Below are 27,107 nucleotides of genomic sequence, written 5' to 3'. Positions count from 1 at the left end.
AAGCGGGTGTGTCAGGCCTACAGTGTGTGCTCTGCAGAACTGTTCAAGTGCACATTGCCAATCATATCTGGTGTCTCTATAGCGTGCTTTTACAAAGAAAAGAGGTTTCTAGTATAAGCTAATAGCAGCCAGTCAGTGTCCTTCAAGCGGCTCTGTCAGTCCTTCCTTCAGCGTGTGCTCTCCAGAACTGTTCCAGTGCACATTGCCAATCATATCTGGTGTCTCTATAGCGTGCTTTTAAAACCAAAATGTTTTTTTCACTGTTATAGATTGAATAGCAGTTACTTGTCTTCAAGCGGGTGTGTCAGGCCTACAGTGTGTGCTCTGCAGAACTGTTCAAGTGCACATTGCCAATCATATCTGGTGTCTCTATAGCGTGCTTTTACAAAGAAAAGAGGTTTCTAGTGTAAGCTAATAGCAGCCAGTCAGTGTCCTTCAAGCGGCTCTGTCAGTCCTTCCTTCAGCGTGTGCTCTCCAGAACTGTTCCAGTGCACATTGCCAATCATATCTGGTGTCTCTATAGCGTGCTTTTAAAACCAAAATTTTTTTTCACTGTTATAGATTGAATAGCAGTTACTTGTCTTCAAGCGGGTGTGTCAGGCCTACAGTGTGTGCTCTCCAGAACTGTTCAAGTGCACATTGCCAATCATATCTGGTGTCTCTATGGCGTGCTTTTAAAACCAAAATTAGTTTTTCACTGTTATAGATTGAATAGCAGTTACTTGTCTTCAAGCGGGTGTGTCAGGCCTACAGTGTGTGCTCTGCAGAACTGTTCAAGTGCACATTGCCAATCATATCTGGTGTCTCTATAGCGTGCTTTTACAAAGAAAAGAGGTTTCTAGTGTAAGCTAATAGCAGCCAGTCAGTGTCCTTCAAGCGGCTCTGTCAGTCCTTCCTTCAGCGTGTGCTCTCCAGAACTGTTCCAGTGCACATTGCCAATCATATCTGGTGTCTCTATAGCGTGCTTTTAAAACCAAATTTTTTTTTCACTGTTATAGATTGAATAGCAGTTACTTGTCTTCAAGCGGGTGTGTCAGGCCTACAGTGTGTGCTCTCCAGAACTGTTCAAGTGCACATTGCCAATCATATCTGGTGTCTCTATAGCGTGCTTTTAAAACCAAAATTAGTTTTTCACTGTTATAGATTGAATAGCAGTTACTTGTCTTCAAGCGGGTGTGTCAGGCCTACAGTGTGTGCTCTGCAGAACTGTTACAGTTCACATTGCCAATCATATCTGGTCTCACAGTAGCTTGCACGCATAGTACCACTAATCCCCCAAAAAATGACAGGCAGAGGCAGGCCACCCCGCAGGGGCCGTCGTGGTCGTGGTGCTGTGATTCCCTTTTGCCCTAGAATAATGCCCAGTTTTCAGAAGCCACGTACCCTGAACTTGAAAAGTTCTGAGGACATAGTTGACTGGCTAACACAGGACACCCAATCTTGTACAGCCTCCGCTCGGAACCTTGACGCACCATCCTCCTCCAGCTTAGCTTCAGGCACCTCTCAAGATACCACTCACCCGCCTGCCGCCACCACCAAAACTAGCACCACAGCCGCTTTACTTGGTATGTCAGAGGAGTTATTCACACACCCGTTTGAAGAAATGAGTGATGCGCAACCATTATTGCTAGAGGATGTAGATAACAGGGATATGTCTCAGGCAGGCAGCATTAAACACATGGAGATACGGTGTGATGATGATGATGTTGTACCCGCAGCTGCTTCCTTTTCTGAGTTGTCAGATACAAGCGAAGCGGTTGATGATGACGATGCATCCATGGATGTCACGTGGGTGCCCGCTCGGCAAGAAGAAGAACAGGGCGAAAGTTCAGATGGGGAGACAGAGAGGAGGAGGAGATGAGTTGGAAGCAGGGGGGGGTCATCGCAAGGAGCTAGTGGCACAGTCAGGCAGCATGCATTGGCACCCGGGGTCATCCCGACAGCACGCCAATCAACGCATGCTGTGTCCACCACCAGAATGCCGTCATTGCAGAGCTCAGCAGTGTGGCATTTTTTTTGTGTGTCTGCCTCGGACAACAGCGATGCCATTTGCAACCTGTGCCAAAGGAAACTGAGTCGTGGGAGGTCCAACACCCACCTAGGTACAACTGCTTTGCGTAGGCACATGATCTCACATCACAAACGCCTATGGGATCAACACATGAGTACAAGCAGCACGCCTACTCTAAGCCGCCATCCTCCTCCTGGTCTAGCATCTTCAGCCACGTCAACCACTGCTGTCCTTCTTGCCCCCTCTCAACCATCCGCCACTCCGTCTCCCACCTTGAGCAGTTCCCGCTCATCTGCCCACAGTCATGTGTCTGTCAAGGACATGTTTGAGCGTAAGAAGCCAATGTCACCAAGTCACCCCCTTGCCCAGCGTCTGACAGCTGGCTTGTCCGAACTATTAGCCCGCAAGCTTTTACCATACCAATCTGGTTGAGTCTGAGGCGTTCAAAAAATTTGTAGCTATTGGGACACCGCAGTGGAAGGTACCCGGCCGGAATTTCTTTTCACAAAAGGCAATCCCCAACTTGTACTCGATTGTGCAAAAGGAAGTCATGGCATGTCTGGCACATGTGTTGGGGCAAGGGTCCATCTAACCACTGATACCTGGTCTGCAAAGCATGGTCAGGGCAGGTATATCACCTACACTGCGCATTGGGTAAACCTGCTGACGGCTGACAAGCAAGGAATGCGTGGCATTGCAGAGGAGTTGGTGACACCGCCACGAATTGCAGGCAGTCCTGCTGCCACCTCCTCTACTCCTCCTACTCCATCCTCTTCCATAACCTCCTCGGCTGAGTCCTCTTGTGCTGCTGCGTCTTGCTCCACATCAACGGCACCCCCCCAGCTCCCCAGGTACTATTCCACATCCCGGATACGGCAGTGTCACGCCGTCTTGGGTTTGACTTGCTTGAAAGCAGAGAGTCACACCGGACAAGCACTCCTGTCCGCCCTGAACGCACAGGTGGAAAAGTGGCTGACTCCGCAGCAACTGGATATCGGCAAAGTGGTGTGTGACAACGGAAAGAATTTGATAGCGGCATTGAAGTTGGGCAAGTTGACACATGTGCCGTGCATGGCACATGTGAGTAATCTGATCGTACAACGCTTTGTGCATAAGTACACAGGCTTACAGGACGTCCTGAAGCAGGCCAGGAAGGTGTGTGGCCATTTCAGGCGTTCCTACACGGCCATGGCTCACTTTGCCGATATCCAGCGGCGAAACAATATGCCAGTGAGGCGCTTGATTTGCGACAGCCCTACACGTTGGAATTCCACACTCCTAATGTTCGACCGCCTGCTCCAACAAGAAAAAGCTGTTAATGAATATTTGTATGACCGGGGTGCTAGGACAGCCTCTGGGGAGCTGGGAATTTTTTTGCCACGTTACTGGACGCTCATGCGTCCTTTTGAGGAGGTGACAAACCTAGTCAGTCGCAACGAAGGCACCATCAGCGACATCATACCATTTGTTTTCTTCCTGGAGCGTGCCCTGCGAAGAGTGCTGGATCAGGCTGTAGATGAGCGTGAAGAGGAAGAGGAAGAGTTGTGGTCACCATCACCACCAGAAACAGCCTTATCAGCATCGCTTGCTGGACCTGCGGCAACGCTGGAAGAGGATTGTGAGGAAGAGGAGTCAGAGGAGGATTGTAGCTTTGAGGAGGAGGAGGAGGAGGAGCAAGACCAAACACAACAGGCATCCCAGGGTGCTCCTTGTCACCTATCTGGTACCCGTGGTGTTGTACGTGGCTGGGGGGAAGAACATACCTTCAATGACATCAGTGAGGAGGAGGAACGGGAAATGAGTAGCTCGGCATCCAACCTTGTGCAAATGGGGTCTTTCATGCTGTCCTGCCTGTTGAGGGACCCTCGTATAAAAAGGCCGAAGGAGAACGACCTGTACTGGGTGTCCACGCTACTAGACCCCCGGTATAAGCAGAAAGTGGCGGAAATGTTACCGAATTACAACAAGTCGGAAAGGATGCAGCATTTGCAAAATAAATTAGAAAGTATGCTTTACACAGCGTATAAGGGTGATGTCACAGCACAACGGGAATCTAACAGGGGGAGAGGTGGAAGTCATCCTCCTCCTCCTCCCACGACCACGCCGGCAAGGACAGGACGCTTTAAAGACGTGTTGTTGATGGAGGACATGCGGACCTTTTTAAGTCCTATGCATCGCCACAGCCCTTCGGGATCCACCCTCAGAGAGCGACTCGACCGACAGGTAGCAGACTACCTCGCCTTAACTGCAGATATCGACACTCTGAGGAGCGATGAACCCCTTGACTACTGGGTGTGCAGGCTTGACCTGTGGCCTGAGCTATCCCAATTTGCGATAGAACTTCTGGCCTGCCCCGCTTCAAGTGTCCTGTCAGAAAGGACCTTCAGTGCAGCAGGAGGTATTGTCACTGAGAAGAGAAGTCGCCTAGGTCAAAAAAGTCTAGATTACCTCACCTTTATTAAGATGAATGAGGGATGGATCCCGAAGGGACTGACACTGGGCGATACATTCGATTAAAAAAGGCCTGATGAGATGAGCTGCCTTGGGCTAAAAATGGTCCACACGCTGCTGTATTTTAGCTCTGAATGACGTTTGACTTGCGTGACTTATCCGCCACCAACTAGGGTTCAAGCCTCCATGTTTTAGGGCACTTTCTGCCTGTGAAACAAACATCAATTTTTCTGGCCGCTGCTACAGCAGCGGCTGCAACAATACCAAATTTTTCAGGCATGTGTACATGCCTAATTTTTAGGCCCACTGGTGCAGCACTGTGGCTTCAAAAACCAAACCAAAAAAAAATCCTCCAAGATGGCACCAATATACCAGTGGTATAAGCATCTGCCCACCTTGGCCTAAAAAGGGGAGGTGATTCCACAATTAAAAATCGCTGCCATTTACACGTCCACTGATAGGAGACGCGGAACGTATTAAACTGATCAGAACAATAATACTAAACTCACCAATCCTATCTGGTGGCACATTAGCTTGCCCGCGCAGTGCCCCAAATTTCAAGTAAGAGGACCGACCAAGCATCTTCTTCCATCTCCCTGTTACATAAATCAATGCCATATCCATAGAAATTGTACATAATATCCAGGAGAGTTTTACAGGGCCAAATCTTGTCGCCTGTTGAAGAGGTGACCTTGCTCGGGTCCCAGGTGTGCGGTTCCTAAAATGGCTGCCATATACATGTCCACTGATAGGAGACGCGGAAGGTATTAAACTGATATGAACATTTACTAAACTCACCACTCCGAGTGCTGTTATTTATTTAATTTTTTTTGTGGTGAGACTTTACAGGACAGAGTGCTTCTCCACGGGACATGTTAACTCACGGGCAGCTGGCTCATCAAGGAACCAGAGCAGCTTGAACGAGGTGACCTTGCTCGGGTCCCAGGTGTGCGGTCCCTAAAATGGCTGCCATATACACGTCCGCTGATAGGAGACGCGGAAGGTATTAAACTGATATGAACAATACTCCACTCCTATCAGTAGGTCCGTCCCATTGTGATTTATGCCCCCCACCCACCGCGCAGGGATGGGGGCCGGGGGGGAGGAAAGTAGGCCCCCCCATTGTGATTTATGGCCCCCACCCACCGCGCAGGGGTTGGGGAGGACAGTAGCTCCCCCCAGTGTGTATCATGGGCTTTGAGGACAGGTGTCAATCCATACCTGCCAAGTGACCCTATGTAGGGGGAACAGTCCCTATTCTGCTCTGTGTCAGTGTGTATCATGGTCTCTGTGGACAGGGAACAGTCTCTATTCTGCTCTGTGTCAGTGTGTATCATGGTCTCTGTGGACGGGGAACAGTCTCTATTCTGCTCTGTGTCAGTGTGTATCATGGTCTCTGTGGACAGGGAACAGTCTCTATTCTGCTCTGTGTCAGTGTGTATCAGGGGCTTTGAGGACAGGTGTCAATCCATACCTGCCAAGTGACCCTATGTAGGAGGAACAGTCTCTATTCTGCTCTGTGTCAGTGTGTATCATGGTCTCTGTGGACGGGGAACAGTCTCTATTCTGCTCTGTGTCAGTGTGTATCATGGTCTCTGTGGACAGGGAACAGTCTCTATTCTGCTCTGTGTCAGTGTGTATCAGGGGCTTTGAGGACAGGTGTCAATCCATATCTGCCAAGTGACCCTATGTAGGGGGAACAGTCCCTATTCTGCTCTGTGTCAGTGTGTATCAGGGGTTTTGAGGACAGGTGTCAATCCATATCTGCCAAGTGACCCTATGTAGGGGGAACAGTCTCTATTCTGCTCTGTGTCAGTGTGTATCAGGGGTTTTGAGGACAGGTGTCAATCCATATCTGCCAAGTGACCCTATGTAGGGGGAACAGTCCCTATTCTGCTCTGTGTCAGTGTGTATCAGGGGTTTTGAGGACAGGTGTCAATCCATATCTGCCAAGTGACCCTATGTAGGGGGAACAGTCCCTATTCTGCTCTGTGTCAGTGTGTATCAGGGGTTTTGAGGACAGGTGTCAATCCATATCTGCCAAGTGACCCTATGTAGGGGGAACAGTCTCTATTCTGCTCTGTGTCAGTGTGTATCAGGGGTTTTGAGGACAGGTGTCAATCCATATCTGCCAAGTGACCCTATGTAGGGGGAACAGTCTCTATTCCGCTCTGTGTCAGTGTGTATCAGGGATTTGACTCTCTTTATTCAGATTCAAAAATTACAATTCCAGGAAAAATTGAACAAACATTTACAAGAACATGTTATGCACATCATAGAAACAACGTGAACCTCTTTGAAGCCACAAACTTAAGACAAAAAGTACGTACACACAATGTGTAAGGGTTTGAAAGAATATTCTGAATCCTTACATGTTTACTTTATCGTTTGTTTGATTTTTGTGAACCATATATAAACTACAAGCAGCATGAAAACTCAAGTGGCCATGCTGATCAAATTAAATAGTATGCTTTACACAGCGTATAAGGGTGATGTCACAGCACAACGGGAATCTAACAGGGGAAGAGGTGAAAGTCATCCTCCCCCTCCCACGACCCCGCCATATCTGCCAAGTGACCCTATGTAGGGGTAACAGTCTCTATTCTGCTCTGTGTCAGTGTGTATCATGGTCTCTGAGGACGGGGAACAGTCTCTATTCTGCTCTGTGTCAGTGTGTATCAGGGGCTTTGAGGACAGGTGTCAATGTTAGGTGATTTCTGCCCTTTATGGATTAAAAGCAGACTCTGCATCAACTGTGTAATTTTCCATGGGAGTTTTGCCATGGATCCCCCTCCGGCATGCCACAGTCCAGGTGTTAGTCCCCTTGAAACAACTTTTCCATCACTTTTGTGGCCAGAAAGAGTCCCTGTTGGTTTTAAAATTCGCCTGCCCATTGAAGTCAATGGCGGTTCGCCGGTTCGCGAACATTTGAGGAAGTTCGCGTTCGCCGTTCGCGAAACGGAAATTTCGGGTTCGCAACAACACTAGAAACAACAGCCACTTTAACATTAACAGATGTATTTCTATAAAGTTTGGATCTTTAACACATCCATCCCATAAGGATCTGTTCATTATAATATCTGCAGACAAATACCGAGCTCTTCCTCATTTCCACGTTCTTTTATTGCCTCATAGTCCTCAAACTTTTGGGATTCATTTTCTCTTGATGCTCGATTTCTTTCAACAGTTTGGAAACACTATCTCTCTATTATTTGAGTTTGTTATTCAGGGGCACCCCCTCCTCTTAGCGGTACAGTTACTAACCCTTAAAAAATTATTCTGCACAGTTAATGCTTACACCAACACCTTCAAATATTCCACTTGTAGCTCCTTGATCATTGTGTTTTATGTTATTTGAGTTCCAACATTATAACAACATGTTCAGTTATCCTTTTTTTTACACATAACTTTCAATGCAAAATAGCCCTTTCTTGTGTTCTGCATTATCTTATACATTATTATGTACTTTACTTATTTTAATTACCTTTCAGTTTGGCTTTCAGTGTTCTAACTTTATGCAAACCATACATGATGGGTAAAATGAATAAAAGCAATACGGCATATATAAAAATCAAAGAAGTAAAACAACGGTCCACTCTGTTGTACAAAGTATCTGTCGGAAAAGGAAAGAAAATACAATATATATTTTTTTAAATACAGCACCATTATTTTTTAATAAATAGTATTAGATGTTTACTATAAAAATCACTACAGTTGTCTTTCTGAGTGAAGCTATGGGAATCTGGTCTATTGTTCAAATATTTCCACGTCTGACAAAAGTACCCAATTTTTATTAGTATTTATTAGAATTTCCCCACGCTGTGTAAAATGACACAGAGCACTTGATTGGGTGGCTTGAAATCCATCCAATCACAGTGCTCTGTGTCAGCTTGGGAAAGTTCTTTGGAATTTTCCCACGCTGTGTAAAATGACAAAGAGCACTCTGATTGGTGGGCTTGGAATCTAACCAATCACAGTGCTCTGTGTCATTTTACACAGCGTGGGAAAGTTCTTTGGTGGGTGGGGGCCAGGGGGGAGGACAGTAGGTCCCCCCCGTATTGTTTTTTAGGGCCCCCACCCACCGCTCTGGGGTGGGGGCCCGGGGGGAGGACAGTAGGTCCCCCCCCACCATTCTTATATAGGGCCCCCACCCACCGCTCAGGGGTGGGGGCCAGGGGGAGGACAGTAGGTCCCCCCTTATCCTTATTTAGGGCCCCCACCCGCCACGCAGGGGTGGGGGCCGGGGGAGGGGAGGACAGTAGCCCCCCCCGCTCATTTAGGGCCCCCACCCGTCGCCCATGGGTGGGGGCCGGGGGGGAGGACAATAGGTCCCCCCCCTAATTGTTATTTAGGGGGCCCCCACCCGCCCACGCAGGTGGGGGGAGGGGGGAGCGGTTAGTATTTTTTTTGTTTTTTTTTAAACAGTGAGCAGCTACAGGCAGATAGCTCCCTGATACTGTGGGAATTAGGGAGTTATCTACCAAGCGTCTGCAAGATGCAGCCACAACACGAATAGGATTGGAGTTTCATTCATTTGAATGAAATTGCGATCCGAACAAAGTCCCGAATTGCATCCTAACACGAATGGAGAAACTCTTCTCATTCGTGGCAGTTTTGCCGGCATTCTGTCTAAGTGACAGGATGTTCGGCAAAACTGACATGATGCATTGTGGGAAGAGGGAGGAAAGCTAAGGATTGTGGGAAAATTGCTCTGACCAGCGGAAATGAAGCACACTTTGCTCCTCCGCTGGTCAGAGCTGGTCAAGCGGAGGAAACCTCCATAAGGCAAAGAGTCCCTACTTTGTCTTATGATTTTAAAGAAAACTAAAGAAGACAGGAAGAAATGAAGAACAGATCCTGAGACAGGGGGAGAAGAGGAAGAGATTGAGGAAAGGTAAGTTCGGCATGACAGTGCTACTTTAAACATAAATGATGACTAATTTAGGTGGAAAGGAACAAGAGGATATTATGTTCCTAACATAAAACTTCTATTTACACAGCATTTTATTTTATTTTTAAATATAATTCACTGACCTGAAATCCTTATTCCTGGTTGATTTTGTATATTTAACAACACAGATCTGAAGTTGCAAAATGTTGGGTTATTGGGGTTGACGTTTATGAAAGAATGGACTGATAACAATCTTGATTCGTCTTCCGTGCTCAACTCATTTGAATTGTCCAATGGTTTTCCTAGATTGTCCTTCCACAGAACTGTAGGCTTAGGATACCAACCGTTAGATTCACACACAGCTGTAATGCCTTTATCATTATCAGTTATTCGAATCACAGGGCCAGTGCCCAACACTGTGTAAATGAGAAGGAAAACAACATGACTTTGGGTTCTCTTGTTATCAAGCCCAGGTTAAGTATAATATAGAGTTAGAGTAGCATTAATTAATAATGTTAATTAAAAAAAATCAAACACAACACAAGCAGATGTGTGATTAGCAAGACAAGAAAGGGTTCAAAATTCCCATGTACTAATCCACTCAACTTCAAGAAAACATTTGCATCAGTGATGTCAAATACCTACTCTACATCGTTTCTCTGGCAGAATTACTGAATGATAGGATTTGTGATCTAGAAATATTTGTGAGGGTGAACACATTTCAATGTCCTACTTTTAAGGTTGGTTTTCTTGCAGTGACACACATTTGTATGTCTACTGAAGTTATTTTGTGATGTCTACTGTTGTAGTAGAAAGCTTGGATTTTCAAAATATTTAATGAATTAATTAGAATATGTATACGTGTTCATAATCAACGAGGTTGCTTAATCATATAAAAGAGCACAAGAACAAAAAAAAACAAAAACTTACTGGTTAATATGAGCTCCAAGCTGTTTTCATTATAGTAATTATCAGACTGAACAAAACAATAGTATATGCCATTGTCAAATGGGCCAACATCACGGATTAGCAAAGAGATTTCCCCCATTTTTAAATGTTCCGTTACAAGCTTTGTTCTTCCTTTGTATTCTTCTATTTGACTTCCAGTCACCTCTTGACCACGGCGATACAAAAATACAAATTCTGTAGATGAAGATCTAGAAATTCCAATCTCCATATTTTCAGCATTGATTTCAGGCGAGAGATGAAACGATAAAATGACGTCTGAACCAATTGTAGCGCTGATAGGTGTTTTAGTAGCAATTACAATAAATCGATCTGTGAATGATAAAGAATTTTCACTTAAGTGAATATAATTGACTGTTCTAAGTGAATTCAAATTCATGGTAATAATAGCTGAAAATGGCTATATGCTACTTTGGCATTCAATGTGAAGTTAGTGAATAACCCTGGGAATTTAGAGTTAGCTGTATACATGTTTGAGTGGGGTAGGGGTAGTCTGAGTTTAGAGAGGTACATGCCTTCAATGTATTGAGGACTGCAACTCTAACTTTTTTTCACTTCCCAGGCTCACCAAAAGGTGCAAAGAGCAGAGCTTATAACACTGATTAACATGGAGTCAAGATGGAGGCACTCTGGTTTTGAATAGAGGTAACTACAGTCGGATGACTTAATGTACAAACACAAATTTGTTAAAAGAAGGGAACAGTAAACAGAATTAGCGATAATAGCCTGCATTATACACAAATAGTTTTTTTTTTTGGCTTAATTGTTGGCTAGCTGCTGCTGATAAAGTAATTGCTGTAACTCACATACCTGATAGAGAATGCTGGATTTGAGACAAGAATAGCAGTAGAATCAGCAAGTAGGATAAGTGATTTGTTAACCTACAGAGAACAAACAAATTGAATTGCAATACAAATAGCAAATGGTAAACAGTTTAAATTTGAAAACAAATTCTAAGAAAACTAGCATATAAAAAAATTGCTCAAAAGATTGTTTTTCAAATGATGTAAAGGCATGCACTATTTGTAAATAATGTACAAGGTTTATTTCTGTAATTTCTTTTTTTAATTATTAATCTTGAATCAACCCTATGCCTACTCAAAACTTGACATAGACTGTGGTGGGGTAAACACCCCTACATTGGGCTAGAAGTGCCAGCAGCGTATTTAACACCATCAAACCCCCTCCCCAAACAAAACAAAAAGTAAAGGTAAAGATGAAAATACCAGCAGTTGAGCTATTTGATTTTAACAATTAAAGGGACAATCCACTACCCAAATCCAAAATAAACAAATTACAAATAACCCACTAAAAGCATTCATGCATTTAATTATACCTTTTTTTTATTGGAGGTATATCCAAAAACAGTCTGCAAAAAGTGCATATCTCTAGTCTGAAGCCTTTGCAAGCCCTCCCCTTCTAATCTAGTCTAGACTCTCTGTGGCTGTCCAATCACAGCCTTTTCAATGCAACTAAATGATAAATTTGGAATGCAGGTGCATTGGGCAATTGATAGTCTACTGAGCTAAACAACCAGGAACTAACAGAACCGGTGATCTGATTGACAGCCAGGGGCGTGTAACAAGTTTAATTTATAAAGGTGCCAATTTCTATTGAAATCTGTACTTTTTGTAAAACTAAAAAAAAAAAACAATGAGCACCACCCTGTAAATTGCAGGTACAAATGTAAACCTTTCTAAAACAGTTTGAATACACACAATAATGGGGGCACCATATTTGTAAAATATAATAGATAACTGAATAGTAATTGAAAGAAGGAGAATAGAGTAACAACAGCGTTAAACATAAGATTCCCCCCCTTCCTGATGAGCGATAACCATCTGATCAGCCCTCCTTATCTACGGCGATGATACCCTCTAGGAGGTACTCCTAGTACAGTTATCTGGAATCTGCCTAGTACATAGAACGTGTATGCAAGCAGAAGGAAGGGTAGAGAGGGGAGAGGGTGGGAGGGGTGGTGAAGGGGAACGGGTAGGGGGAGGGGAGGGTTGGAATGCCGTCAAGCAGAATCAAGCAGGAACGTGTGGAAAAATCCTGCATGGGGCCATAAAGCACCTTTTCCAGTCGGGGAGACCACTCCCACCTAAAGAGTGTCATACCGGGGGAAGGGTTCGGGATTCTGTTTACCGGATTAGGAGGCAAAGAAAAAAACTCCCGGCACCCACATCCCCGAACCTCCACCTGCATGAGCTCCCCACCCCCTACACCGGTGAACGCTGGTGCCACCTCTCTAGTTCCCAGGAGTGCTAAATTATCTATGTATCATGAGATCTACTGTACCTGTTTTGAAGCATCATGAAAACCTTTTTGAACAATGAGACAAGGACCTATAAATGTAGACAACAAAGACATTTGAGTAAATTTAGAAGCAATATGATCATTGTATTATTCCAAAATCCAAAAAAGTATCCTTAGCTGATTATGATTATATCTTGTGTTGTACACTAAAAATATATATTTATGAGGATTCACATAGGGCGTGCCATTTTTTTAGTAAATTGTACTTCTACCATTAGGGTTCTTGCAAAGACTTATAAAGAGAGTATTTTATAATTTGTATCTGTTTTAGTCACACCTAATATGTGTGAGAAAAATTTTAGTTTTGCTTTTATACTAATATATCAGACTCTATAAAATATTGCAATATAGGGGATAATCTATGCCGTCTAATGATTTTCATTACCTCAATATTTCTATAATGGTCGGACAAATAACAAAATTAGCAAAATTACATTTTTATGAAATCTACCATTAGCTTATTTGACAGCTGTACTTCCCATATTCCAAATAAATAATTCCAAATAAATATTGCACTGATATTTTTTAAAACAACATGTCCTTAGTAGTAAGTAAATATACATTCATTCCAAACCGTTAAAACCACTTACAATTTTGTTGGTGGGTAGTTTTACTAGACTCACATATAATTCTGGATGTGATAAACAGTCCAGTTGTGGTTGTTTTTTTCCTGTGAGTCCTCTTAATTGTGCATTATCACAATTCCAAACCTTAACACTGTACACCGTTAATTGGGTTTCTCAAAGTGTATCTCCCACTTCTGTGTCCCATCTTTCCTTCCACAATGAAATCAATATTTTTTTGTCATTATGGAACATAAAGTCCCGCAGTAATCTGAAAACAATGAAAGTAAATTACGATGCTAAAATCATATGTCTTTATAAAATATTATACTAGGAAAGATACGCTGAGATTCCTTTCATTGTCATGCATGTTAGATAATATTTAGACCAACTCATCCATTATTGATTGATTCATAGAAATGAATCTAATACGGATGACCCATCTAAATTATACCGCCTGAACTATTGACTAAACTTACCTCAGATCTCGAAAAATGGACAAATAAGCCTATCTCATGGATAGGGCGTATTCACGCAGTAAAGATGAACATTCTGCTTTGCATATTGTTCCTTTTCCAAGCGATACCCATCAAGATCACCAAATCCACTCTAGCACCACTACAGCGGGCAATAGGAAACTTTATATGGCAAAACAAGAGACATCGAATATCAAGAAACATCCTATTCAGACAAAAACAAAGAGGGGGCTTGGGATTACCGCATCTTTATTTCTATTATTTAGCAGCCCAACTTGCGCAAGTGGCGATGTGGCACGCCCCCCGCTAGAAGTAAGGAAGTGGGTAGACCTAGAATCTTCATTAACAGGGGCAGACTTACCACAATACCACATGTGGGTGCCAAAAGAGCACAGACCGATCTTACGCACAAACTGCCCGACGATACTAAATTCCCTCAGAATACGGGACATCACAGCCCACAAATACAAACTAGCTTCCAACCCATCTCCTTTAACCCCGTTACTAAGAAATAGGGCTTTTCCCCCAGGTATGACGCCAAGGGACTACACCAACTTAGAAAAGGCAGGACTACAGAGAATTTGCCACATGTTCTCAGATAACACACAAATCACATTCGAACACTTACAACAGTCAACGCACCTCACCCCTGCGGACTTCTTCCGCTTCTTACAGATCAGGGACTTTGTAAAACAACCACATGTACAAACAGCTGCCACATGTACAAACAGCTTTCCTTCTTTGAGAAAACGTGCCTAAATGAATCCACACACCTAGGCCTCATATCCACACTATACGCACACCTTAGTTCAGAAACTACAGAATGGGGCACGCTCACATACGCGGATACCTGGGAAAAAGAACTAGGAGAGGTACTCGAAGGTGTGGCGTGGAGGGACATTTGGGAGGCCAACAACGCAGCGTCCATATGTGTGTCTCTTCAGGAACAGGCATACAAAACAATGTTCAGGTGGTACACCACACCAGTAAAATTACACTGAATGGGTAAAACACCGACTGACGAGTGTTGGAGGGGCTGCCGCCTTAGAGGCACGTACCTCCACATGTGGTGGGAATGCCCAGGGGGTACAGCTTTACTGGAAAGCAACGCAAGACCTACTCACTAATATTTTCCATAGAGCACCTGACTTAAGCCCCTGGACATATCTACTGAATAGGCCTCTTGATGACTGGACGAAAAGAGAGCAAAGGCTACTACACAAAGTTACCCTGGCTGCCAGGAGGACCCTGGCGCAGGCGTGGTTAAAGGCAGAAACCCCCCCCTATTGGAGCGGTACTCGCAAACATAAAAGAGGTATACCTTATGGGCAGTCTGACAGCTAGGGTACGAGGGTCCATGTCACGCTTCGAAAAACTGTGGGAACCCTGGACCTAGCGAATTAGCTTGACTTCAATAGTAAAATTATAGTAAAATGCTCGGGACCACCCGAGCATCAGCCTACGCTGTACTCCCTCCTGCAAACTTTGCACATCCTCGAACCGAATAGCCAGTCATGGAGCCACACTAGCATCCCCGGACCTGGTGCACCTGGTACCTTTCTACTTTCCTATCCCTCTCTCAACTCTTCCCTTTCTACCTAACTTTGTTTCACTGACCTTTACCACTTCACTCTACTCTTGGCTCTCGCCTGTCCGGTAGTAGCAAAGGTTGCTGGGAAAACAATACATGTAGATACAAGTAACAAGTAATCAGCAATTTATGACATACGCACAGTCACAGGAATACGGGTACCGAGTACTCTACCGGACGGCAGGTTAGAGACTAACAATACAATAGCCGATGTAGGCAAGTTTGGCTACTTCAGCCTATTTTTGTTCGTTACATGTTTACTAGACTACATAACGCTTATAATAACAAATAAAAATTAACGCATTTTGACGATACAGTAGGCCAAGCTAGAAGGTGACTAACAATACACAGGGATGTAATACCACTAAACAAACTGTGAAATCGTATAGGTATATGGCATAACCTGTTGAGTGCAATGTGTATGTCAAATGCTTCAACCAAAAATAAAGTATTAAAAAAAAAGAAATTAATCTAATAGTTTTTGTTTCTCCAAAAGGAGCAGCACGTATTCCATCTTGTAAAAATTACTTATGCATAACATTTTCCCAGGAAGGAAACAGCGACATTTCTTCTACTTTTCCAATATGTCTGGGAAAGCATATACAAATGCAATTTTACACATATAATAGGAGACGTACACAATAAAAGTATAAATGCAGTTTTATACATACAATAGACAATGAAAGACAATTACACATTTCCAATGAGTACAGTTGTGTCACATTACCTTATGTGGCCCAGGCTGTTATACAACCTGTGGAGGTCCCTGAACGGGTAAAGGGACCCTTTCCACGGTCCCTCTCATTTCACCAGCAGTTCCAACGGTGGACGATGTAGCCCCGCCCCCTTTTATGACACTAATGATGTCACGACCTACCAAAACGTTCTAATTCAACCGTTTTGGGGGCATGGCTATCAATTAAAGGCATAGACTATATAAAGAACATTTAGGGTGCTAGTCATTGCCCTGTTGTGGTTTCTGTTTTCAGTTCCCAAGAGTGCGTTTTATTCTGTGTCTATTTTGTTTTGTTAAATTTGTTTTTCTCCTGACTATTCTCCGTTCTGTTCACCTGACTCTGCTATTGGTTTTTCGCTTCCCTTATTTCTGGCTTCCCTGACTCGTTTTGTCCCTGACCATTCTTGTTCTGACAATGTATAACCCGGCCATTCTAAGGGCCGGTAAAAGGGTCTAATCTATTATCATATATTCACTCTGGGTGTTGGGTGTGGCGAAACTAACCTCACCACTAGGTCCTGGAGAAACCTGTGTTACAAAACGCCTTTTCTCCCTATTTTCTTTTATGACAAATTGCCCTGCTTCCCTGGGTTCTGGAGAAGCCCGATTACCAGCCTCCTGCCTCATGACTATGCCCCCCTCTCATCAGCTCATGCTAAACTTAAACCCCATGGCGATTTGACTGTGTTTGTGGGATCTGAGCGCTGTTTGGATATATTGAGCTCTCAAGCCATCTGGGGATAGGTTGAATGTGGGGGTTCTGTTCAGTATGATAGGAATTATGTATTTTTGTGTATTTTTGCTGTTGTGAATAGAGATATTTTCTGTACCTGGAGATAGTTGGCTTACCACACCCAGTTAAGCCAATTATCTCGCACAGCCTAACTCTGTGGAACTGGTTTGGGCAGGAAAGCCATGCTTGCAGTTGGTCACAAAGGACTTTGACCTAACTTTTAAACCACTGAAGGCCTGCGAGCCTAACCTCCCCGTTCTACTCCCCTTACATGTCTTGAAACAACGTTTGTCATTACCAAAGGCCTGCGAGCCTAACCCTCCTGTTATATTTCCCTTAGTTGTATTATCCCAAAAAAAAAAAAAAAAAAAGAGGGAAAATGAAACAAATCGCAACAATATAATGGAGCTCTGCTACTTGGAATGATGATTTATGATTCAAATTGTCCGAAACCACATTTGTATGTCAATTGTTTTTTCATGACGGCCTGCGAGCCGACTTGTTATCTTATCCTACAACCAACAAATAAAGAGATTTACAAAAAAAAAAAACTTTTAAACCACTGGAGGGAATTGTCTGATTTTTGAGTATGTTTGTATTTGGAGTATGCTGGTTTTGAAAATGTAAGTGAATGTGATGTATACTTTTAAAGTTATGAATATTGTGTAAAACTGTGTATTTTCCTGCCTGTGATAATTACGTTAGCCCATTGTGTTCAGGATTTATATCACAGGCAGAGGGGAGGATTTTGCTGGAATGAATGGCAGTGTTTTAGTGTATATTACGTGTTTGATTGGCTGTTCCACAAAACCCTGTGGGTGGTACTTTATGTGTAAAATGTGTATATAAAAGCAATAAAGCCACAGCTCTGTCTGTTCCTGTTTTGACCCTCAACATAGAGCCTTGTCTCATGATTGGGGGATACTGCTGCATCTACACTGGGGGATTGCTATACTCTGTATACTCCCCCAGCTATAATCACTAAGCTCTTTTAAGAGCTTGTTTCAGCTTCCCTCTCTGCAGGAAGAGAGGTTCGGTCTGCAGTGCTTATGCTGTCTGGAGAAGTGCTTGGAGCCCTCGGGAAGCACTAGGAGCATCCATCAACGGGGGTACTCGGTCGGAGTACAAAGAGCTCCGTTACATTGGGTCACTAGATATCGTGACAGGTTGCTTATTGATATTTTCAAGGACTTTAGATTGGTGACAGATTTGATATTCTAAAACGGGCTATATATCACATCTATAAGTAAAGGCTTCTTGACAGAATTTTTCAAGGAATGGAAAGGAATGTATGGAACAAGAAGTGGAATGGAGGAAGTAGGGGTAGAGGCAGCAAGAATGCGCATACTGCTCATACTTGCTCATACTGTTTTAATTTTCCAGATGAGAAGCTATGAATAAGTCAATTAAGGTGAAAAGGATGTCTGGTTTTAAGAGTTCCAACATAGTTATACTGGGGTAAAAAAATGACGTGAGTTCCAAATTTAGTGAGATGCAGATGAATATTAACATTTGCAGCACAATCGTTTTTCTTATGGGAAGATCACAGCAGAATGTATTCTGAATCTGTACCAAGTACCAAGTTTGGATTGTAGACATGTTGTTCAAAAGAGAGATTGGGGTTCAACCCCATACACAGATATTCATGGGAAGTGACTGTTATAAGTACTTTGTGATGCTTAAATTGGATAAATTTTCAAAATTTCAGGAGACGGAGCCAGCAGCCATACTGTTTGAACCCTAATCGATACTAAAAACATCAAAAAACCTTACCTTACTTACTGCAACTGACCTCATCAAGTGCATCCTACTCCACCTACAATATGGGGCGCAAAAGCAAAAAACAGAGGCCAAAAAAAAACCATTTACCGCGGATCTCATCGACCCCCCAAGGCCAGACATTGCGCCGCTCTCGGATGTGCCCTTCCGTTCATCCAGTGATGACTCTCTGGCCGACCTAAAGGGCTCTGAGCTAATAGCCACAAAAAAAAGAGCAGAACAGCCTCCGGTGCAGAGGGGAAGCCCTCTGGTCATGGAGGGAACGCTGAAAGCCCTTCTAGATGAAGTTCAATGAAGTATCACAGCTGACATTGCCTCATTTAAAGAAGAAATCAATGGGGTGTCTGTGCGCCTCCACAATACCGAAGTCACCACCACTGCACACAAGGTGCGTATCACTAGCCTGGAAAGAGAGATGGAAATGCTCAGGCAAGAGATGACCCAATCCCAGCGCCACATGGCGGCAATGAAGACCGTAGATGCTGGAAGAACGTGAAAATAATGGAAATTCTGCATCTCATCCAGAGATTGCTTACTGGCCTATTTTCTCCTAAACAAGCCAAGACTATGACACTGGGTGGCTGCTATCAGCTGCCACCACCTCAAGTTACCACATCAGATCCAGTAGAGTTGTAATCATCCACTTCCAGAACGGCCCTGACAGACAAGTGCCACAGTGCGCAATGCCTCTCCCTATCAATTTGAAGAACATTCCACTGTTCTACCCTGATATCTCCATGGCCTCCATGAACTGGCGCAGGTCCCTGCGATCTTTGACCATGGAGCTGAGGAAACATAAGATGCCTTATAAACTCTAAAAGTTGTAGAGGCCTCTGAAGTGGCCAGCATCCTTCAGCAACTTGGGCTGCCGCCTGCTGACGCAAGAGTGCAGCCTCCGGTACCCCAGTACCACCTTGAATCCGGCGACTGTTCGCCCATTTGTTCCAGCTTCCCAACGAAGCAGCACCGCACCCTTGGGGATCTCTTGAATAATTTTATGTTATTGCACAGTCTGTCTTTTTTAGTTTAGATAGATTGCAATGTTATGTTTGTTAATTGCTGTTTAGTTAGCCTTTGCTGAGAATATGAGTTCCACTTTACACTCATTTACCTCCCCCTCACATAGGTGTCTAAGTGCTACTTACTACCTCTCTCCCCCACCCCCTCACATCCACTGATCTCGGCTCTAAGCCACTTTCCTACAACCAGCATAATGGGTGATAGCCTCCGCACCTTGACAATCTGTGTAGTAAACGGGCTGACCTGTTGTGGTCCAGGAGGCACATTGCCTTTCTACTACCGCGTCACTATAGTGCTTCCTGGGAATAGAAGGCTTAGTCCTAGTCTAATCCTGTGATAAACTTCTATTATAACCAAAAAATCCTCAATCCTAGATTTGCAATATTGTTTTGTTTGATGTGCTATAACTGTCTTGACCCGTGACTGTTTTAATCTATTTTGTAATGCATGTCCCAACTTTGGATTGAAAATAAAAAGCGCATGTCAAAAAAAGTTCTACTTTATACCGTCAACTTCAAACAGGAACAACTGTATGATACAATCCATTGTTTATATCATTCCTTAGGGCTAAAAAACAACAAAGGTAAATGTAAGCCGCTGTACTGAAGTACTGTTTGGTCAGTGCCTCAGGAAAATGGACCACATGGATAGCACTCAAATCTTTGCATTTCGCTGGTAATAAACTATTTCAAGACTAATTAAAAACTTTCTATAACATGAATTAAATAAAGAAACAGTCTTACACAACCCTTCATTCCGAAAAACAAATAAAAAGTAGCCATGTGCCTGCAACGCTAATCAGGTAAAACTGCCCATTGATTTAAATTCCCACGTGGGGAAAAAAATAACACTCTGTTAGATACTAGTACGTACTGGAACATGCCCAAAAAATAGAAGTAAAGATTGAAACCCATCAAAAAAAGAAACTAAAGGGCTAATATGTCACAGGAAAGAGTATTATACATATACCAATTCATCCCAGAGGGGGTGGATAGAGACAATGTATAATTGTGCAAGGAGGCACATTGGGACCACCTCCGGGACACGTCAGATTAGCCCACTTTCGTGCTTCCTTTAAAAAAAAGATAACTTCTTAATCACTGTGTACCATATACAAGTGCATTTAACTGAATGTATATTGTATTTTTATTTTTTATTTTTTTTGAATTCTGAGATTTTTCCTTATGCTTTATGTTTTCATATACTTGAAATAGAGATAATGTTGCAGTGATAAGACATAATGTGATATAAGTGGGAGAGATTGAGTTACTAATTAACCACTGCTTCTCTTTAAAATAATAATGTTACAAGTCAGGTAAGAAACAATGTTGCTGATTAGTTTATTTCAGTTTTTGCTAAGGTGCTGTGGATACATTTGCAAGTTTAAAAAAAGAAATATAGATCACCCAGGGTGCAGTAAAAGTCAAATTGATACAAAAAGGTAATTACCCTTTTTTTTTTTTTTTTTTTTTTTAAAACAAGGTATAACAAAGAAAAACAAGCCCTCTCCTTAATCCCTATGTATTTTTAAACAAATGGAGGTTTTTTTAGTTACCTTCAATGGCCATGAGAGGATGAGCCCACCTGCCAACGTCAAGGCAGACCCCCCTAGGTGGGTCCTAACTCTAATTCACCTTGCTTCCTTGAGCCTCTGGCAAAAATCTCTAATGAGACAGAAAGGGGTATTTTTTATATACACCCCTATAAATGATTAACCCTTAATAGGAAACACATGGGATGGGCGGCTGCATTGTAACAAGGCTGAGGAATACAAAAAATGGATACAAATGCAGAAAGAAAAGTCCTGCGCTCACTCACATCACTGGGCGGCAGCAAATGACTACAGTACACACAGGCCCGTCGCTACCCGACAGGCAAACCAAGCAACTGCTTGGGGCCCCGAGTGGGGGTGGGGGGGAGGGAGGGAGAACATTTAAGTGAGTGGGGGTGGGGGGGAGGGAGGGAGAACATTTAAGTGAGTGGGGGTGGGGGGGAGGGAGAACATTTAAGTGAGTGGGGGTGGGGGGGGGGAGGGAGGGAGAAAATTTAAGTGAGTGGGGGTGGGAGGGAGGGAGAAAATTTAAGTGAGTGGGGGTGGGGGTGGGTGGGGGGGAGGGAGGAAATTTAAGTGAGTGGGGGTGGGGGGGAGGGAGGGAGGGAGAAAATTTAAGTGAGTGGGGGTGGGGGGGAGGGAGGGAGAAAATTTAAGTGAGTTGGGGTGGGGGGGAGGGAGGGAGGAAATTTAAGTGAGTGGGGGTGGGGGGGAGGGAGGGAGAAAATTTAAGTGAGTGGGGGTGGGGGGGAGGGAGAAAATTTAAGTGAGTGGGGGTGGGGGGGAGGGAGGGAGAAAATTTAAGTGAGTGGGGGTGGGGGGGAGGGAGGGAGAAATTTTGAGTGAGTGGGTGGGGGGGAGGGAGGGAGGAAATTTGAGAAGTGGGGGGGAGAGGGAGGGAGGAAATTTGAGGGAGTGGGGGGAGAGGGGGGAGGAAATTTGGGGGGGAGGAAGGGAGGAAATTTAAAGGGGGGAGAGGAAGGAAATTTGGGGGGGAGGAAGGGAGGGAATTTGAAGGGGGAGAGGAAGGAAATTTGGGGGGGAGAGGAAGGGAGGAAATTTGAAGGGGGGGAGAGAAGGAAATTTGAGGGAGGGGAGGGAGAGGTAGGAATTTGAGGGGGGAGAGGAAGGGAGGAAATTTGAGGGAGGGAGGGGGGAGAGGAAGGGAGGACATTTGAGGGAGGGTGAGAGGGAGAGGGAGGGGGGAGAGGAAGGGGAGAAATTTGAGGGGGGAGAGGAAGGGGGGAAATTTGAGGGGGGAGGAAGGAAATTGGAGAGGGGGAGAAGGAAGGAAATGAGAGGGAGGGGGAGAAGAAGGAAATTGGAGGGGGGAGAGAAGGCAATGAGAGGGAGGGGGAGAAGAAGGAAATTGGAGAGGGGGGGAGAAGAAGGAAATTGACGGGGGTAGGGGGAGAGATTGACATCCATCACACACACACACACAATGCACCCCTTGCACACAGAAAAACACACAATGCATTACACACAGACACACATACACAAGCAATGCATCCCTTACACACAGCAACACACAATGCACCCCTTCCACACACTCAGTGCATCCCTTACAGCAGTGTTTCCCAACCCAGTCCTCAAGGCACACCTACCAGTCCAGGATTTAGGGGTGACCCAGTTGTATTTTTTTTAGAAAAAAAAGAAAAAAACACCTTAGACAAAACTGGGTAATCCTTAAATCCTGGACTGGTAGGTGTGCCTTGAGGACTGGGTTGGGAAACACTGCCTTACAGACACACACACTGCATCCCATACATACACAAACTCACCTTGCAGCCCTTACACATACAAACACAGATTCAAACAATGCATTCCTTACACACATCAGGACATCCCCCCCCCCCCCACACACACACACCCCTGTGAAGAAACTCATTGGTGGAACATGAAGGTGGACCCTGGGACCCAGACCTTGAGCTGTGTAAATGGCCCTCAAAAAATTGAGCTGCTTCCCGTTCTCCCAGAACATTGATTTTTGTGACCACAGTTACAAACCGCCTCCAGAGAGCCTGTTCTACACCAGACCAGTGGAGCCAGACGGCAGCTGAAGCCCATCATCATCCTCATCTGGTTGTAAGTAGGCAATCTAGTATATTATTCGTGGCACTAATCTCTAATTTACCTCACATTAAAGGGACACTATAATCCCCAGAACCACTGCAGCTTAATGTAGTGGTTCTGGTGTCTATAGCCTGTCCCTGCAGGCCTTTTATTGTAAACACGGCGGCACTGCAGCACTGTGTTAGTTAACCTGGCAGATCATATGGGTGGGGCACTGTGATGTCACATGGGGGGCGGCAAACTTTACTTTTGCCTAGGGCGGCAAAAATCCTTGCACCGGCCCTGCAGACACTTCATCCCTGTGGGCGGACTCGGGGGGGGGGGGGGAGGGAGGACCCGGGTGCAGGCGCCGGGGGGCCCAGACCTTGAGCGTGCATGTGGGGGGTGGGGTTGGAGTTTGGGGGGGCCTCCATGTCTGTTTTGCTTGGGGCCCCCAAATTCCTTCAAACGGCCCTGAGTACACATCAGCCCCAATATATAGTAAAAACCAAAGAAAAACAAGTTACCTGCGCTCTCTCCTTAATCCCTATGTATTTTTAAACAAATTGAGGTTTTTTAGTTACCTCCAATGGCCATGAGAGGATGAGCCCACCTGCCAACGTCAAGGCAGACCCCCCTAGGTGGGTCCTAACTCTAACCATTCACTCTAACCTTGACGTTGGCAGGTGGGCTCATCCTCTCATGGCCATTGATGGGAGTAAGCGCAGGACTTTTCTTTCTGCATTTGTATCCATTTTTTGTATTCCTCAGCCTTGTTACAATGCAGCCGCCCATCCCATGTGTTCCCTATTAAGGGTTAATCATGTATAGGGATGTATATAAAAAATACCCCTTTCTGTCTAATTAGAGATCTTTTCCAGAGGCTCAAGGAAGCAAGGTGAATGGTTAGAGTTAGGATCCACCTAGGGGGGTCTGCCTTGACGTTGGCAGGTGGGCTCATCCTCTCATGGCCATTGGAGGTAACTAAAAAAACTCAATTTGTTTAAAAATACATAGGGATTAAGGAGAGAGCGCAGGTAACTTGTTTTTCTTTGGTTTTTACTATATATTGGGGCTGATGTGTACTGTAGTCATTTGCTGCCGCCCAGTGATGGGAGTGAGCGCAGGACTTTTCTTTCTGCAAGGTATAACAAAGGATTCGTCTCAATCCTCAAGCACAAAAGGTAAATAATAGGATATACCTAGAAATATAAAAGATATTGTTGATGAGTCTGAATTATCTACAACTCTGTGAGTGTTACCTTTAATTCAAACTATTTCTATATGTTTAACGCTATTACCCTATGAGGCGTTCTCCGTTTTATATTTCTAGGTATATCCTATTATTTACCTTTTGCTATGGATAAATGTTGCATATCTTCCCAGTATAGACACGCTTGATGCTTTTGGTTTATTTTCCAGATGCACAAATATTTTTACTTTTTTTCTGTTAACACTTTGGTGTTGTAACATACTCATCCTCAGCTTGTGCCACTCAGCAGCTATTAGCCAGTATACCTGACTCATGCAAGATGTTGGTGGACGCCGGCCACTGCGGATCCACGCCATTTTATAGCCCCACGTCCGCCCAGGGCAATAACGACGTCAACGTGCGTGTGACGTCACGTTCTGGGGTCAAAGGCCGGTTACGGCCAATCGCATGCGTAGGAAGCTTATTTAAACACATTTTTACTTCTTCTCATTGCCCTATCTTGGTTTCCCTTAGTAGGTTATCCAAGAGTCTTTTCCTGAGCGTTTATTTCTGGTTTCTGACTTTGGCTTAGTTTTGACTTCACTGTATTCTGGTATCCTTGACTTTTGGCTTTCCCTCATCGTTGTGTCTCCTTCTGTGTCCCTGACCTCGGCAAGTATTCTGACTATTCTCTGGTACATTAAGTCCAGCCGTTCTAAGACCCGGTAAGACGTTACCTTTAGTCCTAGGTGTGATATAATTCTGTGTGCTGGATCTACTAGTAATCCTGGGTCTTGTGTCATACCTTAAAGGGACACTGTAGGCACCCAGACCACTTAAGCTCATTGAAGTGGTCTCAGTACAATGTCCCATGTACCTTAACCCTACAGTGGTAATTATTGCAGTTCCCAAGAAACTGCAATAATTACCTCTGAAGGTTAACTCTGCATGAGGACCTCCAGCATCAGATTTTTTCCCCATAGGAAAGCATTGAATAAACATATCCCCTCTTCCACCCATGCCCTCCTTTGTGTTAAAACAAGTCTAATATCATAAATGATAGATTCTGCCTCACAAGATAAAAATAGCCAGATATATAGGACAAATTAACAGGTGGAGCAATCTTTATTTTATTTTTTTTGTCACATGTAAGAGGATGGGACCACTCTACTAAGTTTAATACCACATACAATAAACAATTAACAAGAGTCTAATCTAATATTGAAAAACTGTAAAGAAAAGCCTAACTTGAAGAAAAAAATTGAGTTATTTTTCCTTTTGCATTCCATTTTACCAAGAGTTGAAATAGAGTCACATTACTTCTTCATGTCGCTCAACAGGAAGTAATGTGAGTCCTGAATAAAAGCAGGTTAATGACTTATAACTGCAGGGCAACACATGTCTCAAGGGGGGACCCACAGCTTGCTCTCAGGAGCACTGCCAAATGATATTATGGTTGTCGTGTTGGGGCTCCACAAAACTCATATTGTATTATGAGATAAACATTACAATGGGGATATGCACTGTGTATTGCTGCTGAGCTTTGTAATATACTCATACACTACATATGACTGCATAGCTTGTAAATACACCTGCCAAATATCCCTTGCTGCCTAAAATTAACCATCTCCCTACCCAATATGGCTTTTAATTTCCCCCTGTCAATTAACAACTTAATTATCAATTAACCCATCTCCATGTCCTTATTTTGCAAAGCCAAATATACTTGAATTCAGCCTGTCCAAATGTAACCTAACACATAGAATGCAGATCCAAATGTAGAAAAACTGGGATCGGGCTGTTAAAGTCCAGACCTCAATTTAAAAATGTACAGTGACTACTTGCCTACTGGGTCAGCCGGCTAACAGTGCAGATTGAATAGCTGTGCCTGTGTGATGTATTGAAATAAATGGAATGCATTTTTTTTTAGCAAACTTGCCTCCAACCAGATTCGGTGAATGAGTCCAATCATTGAACAGCGTGTTTTTGATGGGTTTTACATAATGTCAAGTCAGTTCTCAAGTAATTTGCTATTTATGAAATAGGTCCAGAATTCACATATAATAACAAATAACATACCTGTTATTAAACAAAATCTATTATTTAACTTCAGCTAGCTTCGGAGAGACACGGTCAAAATGAACACAGCTTGTACTTTCTGTCACCAGTCACACCCAGAGCTGTACTCAACTATATGTAATAAAAAAGTTAATTCTAAAATTGCTGTAACTGCCCTTTTACTGAGTAGATCCCAATATAATACATTAGCACAAATAAAATGTTACATACCTTAAACCATGTTAATTAATGCTGGCAAAAATCAGTCCTCTACACTTGTTGTTCATACAGGTTTTCAGGAAGACATTCTGAGCTTTCACTTTCTGTTCAAATCCAGGCAACTGAGCTAAGGTTCCTTTAACCTCTTATAAACCAAAGCTTTTCCAAGTTACTATTCGTTTGGGACCGACGCTTTTTGATACATTCTACAATACTTTTAATACTTTCTCTTGAATTACAGCCATACATGCTTTTTAGATTTATAAATTCTTTATTTAAAATACAGGAAAATTCACATTGCAAAGCATGAATACATCAAAAACACGTACATAAGTTCCCGCAATTTTGAAGAAGAGAAACACATAAAAGAAAACAATCAAAATGACAAGAGATTACAAGAAACAGTATCAATGGATCATTATAAATTAGCATCTAGTACAAGTATAAAGATACATGTGTATGCAACTGTCATCATTGGTACATATTTGTAGATAC

At 43.7% G+C, this 27,107-nt stretch overlaps 1 protein-coding gene across 1 annotated transcript in view; it reads right to left on the bottom strand.

The window, feature by feature from the left end:
• LOC134572452 (butyrophilin subfamily 2 member A1-like) overlaps window positions 1–26,685 on the bottom strand; it is a 36,570-nt gene extending 9,885 nt beyond the window's left edge. The window contains exons 1-7 of the mRNA XM_063431431.1: window positions 26,625–26,685; window positions 13,229–13,472; window positions 12,621–12,667; window positions 11,130–11,200; window positions 10,284–10,631; window positions 9,497–9,769; window positions 7,947–8,075 (exon numbers count right to left, since the gene is read on the bottom strand). Of these exons, the coding sequence (XP_063287501.1) occupies window positions 7,947–8,075; window positions 9,497–9,769; window positions 10,284–10,631; window positions 11,130–11,200; window positions 12,621–12,637 (838 nt within the window). The 5' untranslated portion in view covers window positions 12,638–12,667; window positions 13,229–13,472; window positions 26,625–26,685. The remainder of the gene's footprint in view (window positions 1–7,946; window positions 8,076–9,496; window positions 9,770–10,283; window positions 10,632–11,129; window positions 11,201–12,620; window positions 12,668–13,228; window positions 13,473–26,624) is intronic.
• Between the last annotated feature and the right edge of the window lie 422 nt (window positions 26,686–27,107).

Source organism: Pelobates fuscus, chromosome 9 (assembly GCF_036172605.1).
Source record: "Pelobates fuscus isolate aPelFus1 chromosome 9, aPelFus1.pri, whole genome shotgun sequence".
Classification (NCBI taxonomy): domain Eukaryota; kingdom Metazoa; phylum Chordata; class Amphibia; order Anura; family Pelobatidae; genus Pelobates; species Pelobates fuscus.
The sequence above is the reverse complement of the archived record's forward strand: the minus strand, read 5'-3'. Positions and strand labels throughout refer to the sequence as shown.